The sequence below is a fragment of the Fusarium poae genome, chromosome 1 (genome assembly GCF_019609905.1).
Source record: "Fusarium poae strain DAOMC 252244 chromosome 1, whole genome shotgun sequence".
NCBI lineage: Eukaryota > Fungi > Ascomycota > Sordariomycetes > Hypocreales > Nectriaceae > Fusarium > Fusarium poae.
This window is the reverse complement of record NC_058399.1, coordinates 6,832,488-6,840,099: the sequence shown is the minus strand read 5'-3', so window position 1 is coordinate 6,840,099 and position 7,612 is coordinate 6,832,488. Positions and strand designations below refer to the sequence as shown.

Sequence of the window (7,612 nt, the reverse complement as noted above, 5' to 3'; positions counted from 1 at the left end):
AGTCACAACGTAGATGGGACATGGGGATAATACTGACGCAAACCTCTCCAAAGCATAGTTACAATACCGATAGCCCTAGACGAGACGCAAAGGGGGTGTGGACTGTTTATCAATTGCTGCTTGGCATTGACCGCCACCCGAGGCATGTTTGTGTTGTTGTATTGGATTGGTCGATAACAGGAGAACACACAGAGAGAACCGGGGTAAAGAGAAAATCCCAGACGTAGGTAGGTATATAAACAAGAGAAGCGACGCATCGTAAACCAACAAAACAGAACAGAATAAACTGGAGACAAAGAAAAACTCGGGGTAATACAAGCAAAGCAATCCAAGCTTGCTTGACCTCTTCAATCCGTGAAACTTGGGACCTTCCTCTTTCTTCAAAAGGGGGGTTGTGTAACAAATCAGGACAACATAATCCTCATCCACTTGCTCATCGTTTTTATCTACTACCTATCCACTATCCCCATTCCCCTCTTCTCTCTCTCTCTCTCTCTCTCTTTCCCTCATCTTCTCTCAACTTCTCACCACATACTACCATCCTCTCGATAATAAACCATGGAGAGGCCAAACGATATGGAGGCTGTTGAGAAGCAGCCTGATTCCGACTATAAGCACATCGACCAAGCTCCCAGCAAGGTCAGCTCCGAGATCGATGCCGACCATGGCTTCACCCCAGAGGAGCAGCGCAGCATTATCAAGCGCATTGATCGTCGTCTGGTTATCACTGTCGGTGCCATGTACTGTGTCTCGCTCATGGATCGCACCAACATGAGTGCTGCCAATATTGCCGGTATGGGTGTTGAGCTTCAACTCACTGGCTTCCGATACGTGAGTCTCGTTCTTAACAATTGAGGTCGATACCATATGTACTGACGAATTCGGTCAACAGAACATTGCAAACCTGGTCTTCTTCATCCCGTACATCATCTTCCAGCCGCCTTCGACTATCCTTATCCGCAGAATTGGTCCCCGCTTTCATCTGGCCATCATCACCATGCTCTGGGGAGCGGTCATGATTGGTATGGGTTTCGTCGAAAAGTTCCCTCAGCTTGCGGCTCTTCGTGCGGTCCTTGGTTTCTTCGAAGCTGGTTTCTTCCCTAGCTGTGTTTATCTGCTTAGTACCTGGTACACGCGATGTGAGTATACTTGAATCTGGTCGGTTGTCACTCAGTCACTGACCAATATTCAGACGAGGTTGGAAAGCGATACTCAGTCTTTTATCTCCTCGGCTGCGTCGCCTCAGCTTTCTCCGGTATTCTCGCCTACGGTGTACGTTTCACCCTCGCTTTCGCTGTTTCGCACTTACTTACATTTCACTTCACAGCTTATGCAGCTCAACGGTCGTGAAGGTCTCACTGGCTGGCGCTGGATCTTCATCATCGAAGGTGCTATGACTGTCGCCCTTGGTATTGCCGGCTACTGGCTTCTCGTCGATTTCCCCGACTCGAAGCGCAAGACTTGGTCTTTCCTCGGTGTTCGTGAGCGTCAATGGGTTGTCGATCGCATCAGCCGTGATCGTGGCGATACCGAGGTTCCTCCTTTCCAGATTGGAAAATTCCTTCGCGGTGGCGCCGACTGGAAGGTCTGGGCCTATGCCATGATCTTCTTTGACACCACCACCATCAGCTACGCCCTCGCTTATACCCTTCCCATCTTGCTCGTTGGAAACATGGGCTTCAGCGTCGGAGCTGCCCAGTGTCTTGTCGCCCCTCCTTACGCCTTTGCCGGTATCGTCATGTTCGCGACAGCTTGGGTCGGTGACAAGTACCACGTCCGAGGTCCCTGCATTCTCTTCAACATGCTGCTTTGCCTCATCGGACTTCCCATCATGGGCTGGGCTGAGAGCGCCAACGTCCGATACTTCGGTGTTTTCCTCGTCACTGCCGGTGCCAACAGCAACATCCCCACTGCCATGTCTTTCCAGGCCAACAACATCCGTGGTCAGTGGAAGCGAGCTTTCTGCAGCGCCACTCTTGTGGGCTTCGGTGGTTTTGGAGGTATCGCTGGCAGCTTGGTGTTCCGTGAGCAGGACAAGTTGACGGGATACAAGCCCGGCATGTGGGCCTGTATTGCATGCTGTCTTGTCACTGTCATTCTTGTCATCTGCTGCGATTTGGACTTCAAGAGGAACAACGCCAAGGCAGACAGAGGCGAGAAGATTTTGGAGGCTCATGATGTGAGTAAGCCCTTTCCTGCTGACACATCATCATCACTGACAAACTACTCTAGGACGATGCTACTGCTGATTTCCGCTATACTTACTAAGATGGATGAGTGCATGTCGACTGCTAGCGTACGATTTCTCCGTTGTTCGAGGTGGATATGTTCCAGTAGTCCAATAACATCTATTGTTCAAATCTTTGTCTTTCATATCCCTTGCACTCATCTTGGTGACATGTTGCTCATAAGAGACAAAAGCCTTTCTTTCTGTCACCTCAAACGCTGTTCGTCCTCCCAAGTTATAGACTGGACAGTGTTACTCCTGAACTGCGTCGTGTTCCTTGTCTTGTTCTCCAACCATGACCATCGCACATTGTACACTCCCACCCAAACACTTTGGTCTCCCACATACCCGTACAAAGAAAAATCTTTCTTCACCATTTCCTCATAAACCCCATTCCTATCCGTCGTGATCATGATGGTTCTGTAATAACACATCCTCGTTTCTCATCTCGCAAACATGAGTCATCCCGAGTACGCTGTCCCAGTCTATCTGGGTATCTTGGCCGTTGAGCTAATGCTATGGCTATTTCTTCCCATCGTCTTTGTCACACTACTAGTGTTCAAATGCCGTATGGAGAACAGAGAGGTAGAGTGGTTGGAAGAGGGTCTTCTGTTGCCCGTGGAGGAAACGCCGATGGACTATCAAACCACGGTCCGGGGCTTGAGGGTCGGTGTATGATAACAGGTTGGTGGGTTTTGTTTTTTTACAATGCTGGCATTGTTTTTGATAGACGCTGACGATCATATCTACTACAGACACTAACAAGTCATTGTACAGGACGATCGAGACAAAGAAGTAGAACAAGAGACCATCATTTCGCTTTGCGCTGTAAGTCATCTATCTATATATACACAAATTGCATGTTTTCCTATATTTACATCATGAATGTAGTCATCACAACACCGAACACAGCAGTAAGCAGAGAGATCTGCATTCCGCTGGCGGCGTTCTCGTCGTTCCCTCCTGTGCTTCCGCCGCTCCCGTTACCCTTGGCCTCTTCTGAATCGGCATCCTCGGAATCATCGTCATCGCTGCTAGTCGCGTTGGTCTTGACAACACGCTCCTCCAGCTTGGGCTTGAGAGGGTTGTGCGCATCAAAGTAACCAATCAGCACCTCGTCCTGTGTGTCAAGAGTGGCAACATTCTTATTGTCAGTGCTGAAGAAGTTGTCACCGCCACCAGCCAGGAAGTCAAGCGTGACAACGCGATACTTGGTCTTGTCCTCGAAGGATTCACCGTCGAGCTTCAGACTGACCAGCTTGGATCCGTTCTTGTTGTCAGGATTGAATTCAACCTTGAGACCCTTGGAAACCTGGAACCACGAGGTGATCTCCTTATCGTTGTCCTGGTTCAGGCCTGTCACGGCACCCTCGAAAATATCCTTGATCTCGGCACCGGTGAAAGTGAGCTCAACGATGGCGTTACCGAAGGGGAAGGATGTTAGGACCTCGCCGCGGGTGATGTTGCCCTCGTCAATAGTGGCGCGAACTCCACCGGCGTTGATAAAGGCGAAGCTGGGCTTGTCATCGTCGGAGCGGCTTTGGTTGAGACGATATTCGAGCATGGCGTCGGCCATGACTTGTCCGAGCAGACAGTCTCCATCTTGGCATGTAGACTGGTCAAGCTCGGCATCCGTGTAGCCAACGACCTCAGCGGCGAACTTTTCAAAGGGACCTCGCCACGACTCGATCTTCTTCTGAAGGTCCTTGTCCATCTCGGTCTGGTTGGTGAGGTGGATGGGAGCACCGTGGTATGCGAGGGGCTTGCCGTCCTTGTCGAAGGTCAGGTCGATGGAGCCGAGGTACTCGCCCCATCGGTAGGCAGTAACAATAAAGACTTCCTCGCCGTTGATGTTGTCAACAATGGTGGGGTAATCACCCTCGGAATTGCTCATGTTGCCGAGAGGAGTGTGACTGTGGCCACCGATGATGAGAGACAGACCCTCCGTCTTGGCGGCAAGCTCCTGGTCCACGTCGTAGCCAAGGTGAGTGAGCGCGACAATACGGTTGACCTCGGTCTTGTTGCGAATCTCCCAGACAGCCTTTTGCACTTCGGTGATGGGGTCGAGGAAAGTAGTCTTGTTTCCAACACTTGAGATTCCGGGTGTAGTATCAGTCGTCACACCAATGACAGCCAAATCGTGCTCTTCAAAGATTTGATAGTTCTTGATGGTCTTGTTAAGACCCTCATACTCACTCTTGACATTGCAAGAAACGACAGGGAAAGTCAAGTTTTGGAGAAACTCGCCGAGTTCCTCGTCGCCACCATCCCACTCGTGGTTTCCGAGAGTCATGGCGTCAAAGTCGAGAGCATTCAGATTCTCTGCGATCTTGGAGGGTCCGTAGAAGGAGTAGAATAGCGTGCCCTGGAACTCGTCGCCCGCATTGAGCCACAGGTTGTCCGGGTTATCCTTTCGCAGAGCATCAACGGTATGCTTAATGCGCGCGTAGCCACCGAAGCAGCCCTTCTTAGGGTCGACGCAGTCTGTGCCTGACTTTGCGAATTGGTCGAGATGGGCGTGGACATCGTTGACGTGGAAGAAGGCTATGAGAGGTTAGTGAGTGATACAGAAATTGATTGCGACGGATGTAGAGTGCATACAAATGTTGTAATTTCCGTCATCGTCGATGAAGCGCTTGGTCAATCGCTTGCTGAAGAGGGTATCTTCAGCGATGACGGAGCCGGTCAAAGCGAGAGCTGTGAGAGTAATTGACGACTTCATGATGAATGTTTGGACTCGTCAAAAAAAGCGCAATTGCCCCAGAATCGAGAGTTAAAGGGTGAACATTTCGAGAAATTGATCAAGAGTCATGGCTCGACTCTTTAACTCGTCAATTGAAGCAGACCCTGTCGGCATTCCTTGGCCTGATCGTCGCTGATAATGACAGGTCTTGGGGTCTTGCAAAGGTTCCATGATAAAAAGGGATCGCCAAGACCACACGTGGGTAATGTGACTGGCTTATCGCATGAGCTGAGTTGAATCCTTTTCATTTTGTTTTATTTAACTATTATTGATTTGGCAGGAGTTATTATCGTGTACAGTAACCTGCAAGTATATAGAAACGTGTGTGCAGGCTTCTGTTTCATCTGGATTGGTCCTTGTTTGAATGTGATTTTGACTATCAGTCTACTACTAACTATGAGTCTACCTACTGTGTGACTCCAGACTGTTGATAAGCTTGGGGACCCCAACAAGGCCAAGACTCAAGCCTCGGGGTAATCGGTGCCGCGTCGGCGTTGTAAGACAAATGAGGAAGGTTTATTGTTTATAGCGTCGGTCAAACGGTTTTTGACCAAGGTTAGCCTGACCAACCTAAGACATTCCTTGTGCGCAGTCGTGTCTAGTTTGTGCTCTTGAACTCTGTCTCTGTATCTCTAATAGACAAGTTGATATGGGTATCCCTCGAAGTCTAATGTGAAATCGAAAACTGTTGTCGCTTTTTACTGTTTATCAATCATCAACATGGTAGCACAGGTAGTTAACCACTGAATGACTCGTACAGAAACACAAAGTCCCTTGAATCTCTTAGAAGAACCCGCAACTGAACAACTGGGGCAATTTATTTAGTGCCAACACATTAGCCTTTAAGCTTATTCGTTGCGACTACTAAGGTACTAGATAGACAAAACGCCTCAATGACCCTGAACATTGGCTTGCTTGTCAACTGTTCGTCCGTCACGTCAGAAGCGGGCGTTTTCAAAGGGCCAAGGACTATGGGCTTGTGACAGATAGGCAACCCATCTCTATGAACTGCCCATTTGAGCAGCACTCATTTCACTTTGATATCACCAACTGCCAAGCCTTTTTGTGTTATTGTCTATGTTGCGGCTGGAATTTGGCCACAGCTGGAGATTTATCGAGATGCCTATTTCGATCTAGCGTAATCCCTGCAAAACATCCAATCGCTAGCTAATCTGGCTGATCATCAGTCAAAGCGTTAATGATTTGTTATTACATACTTTTCAAGACCAGCAGACTAAAAGCTACAGTAGAGAGAGCTTCATAAACATACCGAGGTAGCCAAGTCGGGGCCCGGAGCATCAGGCCCGAAGAGTATAAACTAGAAAAGAACCTGTTGGTATTAGTTTCGTCCCGTCTGTCTGGATAGTGTCCTCGATAGTAGTCATATATTTATAAGCGCATAATTCTCCAGTAAACGCTTCAAGTGGGAATCAGTGGAGAGTTGCCGTAGTTAGTGGCTTGAACAACCACGTCCGTGAACTGAACTGCGGGCACTAACAAAAACCATCTTGCCTCGATCGATAGACTACTCAGTCTACATATGACAAGAGAACTCAAGGGAGATTAAAGAAAACGCCATTTCGTATCCCGATTACTTTCGGGCTTTGTCATTACTATCAGTCGTCATTGCGATGCTGTTACTATTTTGGACATGTTTACTAAGTGAGCGGTGTAACTACAGTACTGAGTTCGGACCCCTAGCCAGACATACTGATTGGATATCTTTGTACGTATCCTACCCTATACCATACCCATGAGTCAGCTTGCTCTCTGTCATGTTGCGAATAACTTCATGTCAAGAATCTTGTACGATACCAGAATATTCACACCAGCGAACATGTCTTGAACCTTGATTCTATTCATTCCAACAAAACATGAATTGTTAGCAATGACACTCTGTGCATAAACGGGTTGGTCATCCACTCACAACTTAGCACTAAAAACTAATATCACCATGCAGGAGAGATATTTCTCAAAGGCCTGGACTCGGGACCGAACTCGGTCAGTAGTCGCTTACACGACTCAAGTTTGAAGCTATCTCGCTGTCAAATGATTAATGGTATCAACTAACAGGGACTGTTAGAGTCGTCTTTCTTTGCCGTCTTATCCACTTGCAACGATCACTGCCTAGGACGATAGGATCTTCACTCAGTACAACGTTGTGCGAATACTAAACTTCATACGCCTACTCACGGCTCAAGCTTGATCACATAATCGGATGTAAAATTCAGATCAAGTCCTATTATTCATCAACTTGTTGTCTCTCAAGATTGCCATCATCCTAGCGACTCTCTTGGCATCAGATACTCAATTGCTCCATTATGCAGAAATGACCCGACTTTGACCGCCAAGAGGTGGAAATGTAATAAAAAAAAACAAAGCGTCTTGAAAATCAGTGCCTTTTGCGAACTATGAATGTTCAGCTGCTGTGCCAAGACGTGTTGGAAATGGCAACGACGTCCGAGCGACGATCATACCATCCAAGCTGCCAATCGCCACGGAACGGCGCGCCAGTAGCCACTTATAGCTCAGGGCATGGCACCGTAAATACGGCCTCGTCACTTTCGCGCTTTAGATTTCGCAGGGCTGGGCCGAAGGCACGAAGCGAAGCGAAACCGTTGCGAGAAAACGGAATCTTGGCT

General features: G+C 48.3%; 3 protein-coding genes across 3 annotated transcripts; 2 read left to right on the top strand and 1 right to left on the bottom strand.

Moving 5' to 3' along the window:
• Window positions 1–558: 558 nt before the first annotated feature.
• On the top strand, window positions 559–2,268 carry FPOAC1_002214 (uncharacterized protein; the record flags this gene model as incomplete). Its single annotated transcript, XM_044846796.1, has 5 exons — window positions 559–831; window positions 893–1,139; window positions 1,193–1,272; window positions 1,328–2,179; window positions 2,233–2,268. 5 exons carry the CDS (start codon window positions 559–561, stop codon window positions 2,266–2,268), a joined length of 1,488 nt encoding a protein of 495 aa, XP_044712712.1.
• Window positions 2,269–2,683: 415 nt separating this feature from the next.
• Window positions 2,684–3,026, top strand: FPOAC1_002213 (uncharacterized protein; the record flags this gene model as incomplete). Its single annotated transcript, XM_044846795.1, has 2 exons — window positions 2,684–2,899; window positions 2,958–3,026. The coding sequence occupies 2 exons, from the start codon at window positions 2,684–2,686 to the stop codon at window positions 3,024–3,026; spliced, it is 285 nt and encodes a 94-aa protein (XP_044712711.1).
• A 75-nt stretch (window positions 3,027–3,101) lies between these two features.
• Window positions 3,102–4,949, bottom strand: FPOAC1_002212 (uncharacterized protein; the record flags this gene model as incomplete). The annotated part of the gene is made up of 2 exons (XM_044846794.1): window positions 3,102–4,771; window positions 4,829–4,949. 2 exons carry the CDS (start codon window positions 4,947–4,949, stop codon window positions 3,102–3,104), a joined length of 1,791 nt encoding a protein of 596 aa, XP_044712710.1.
• Window positions 4,950–7,612: the final 2,663 nt, after the last annotated feature.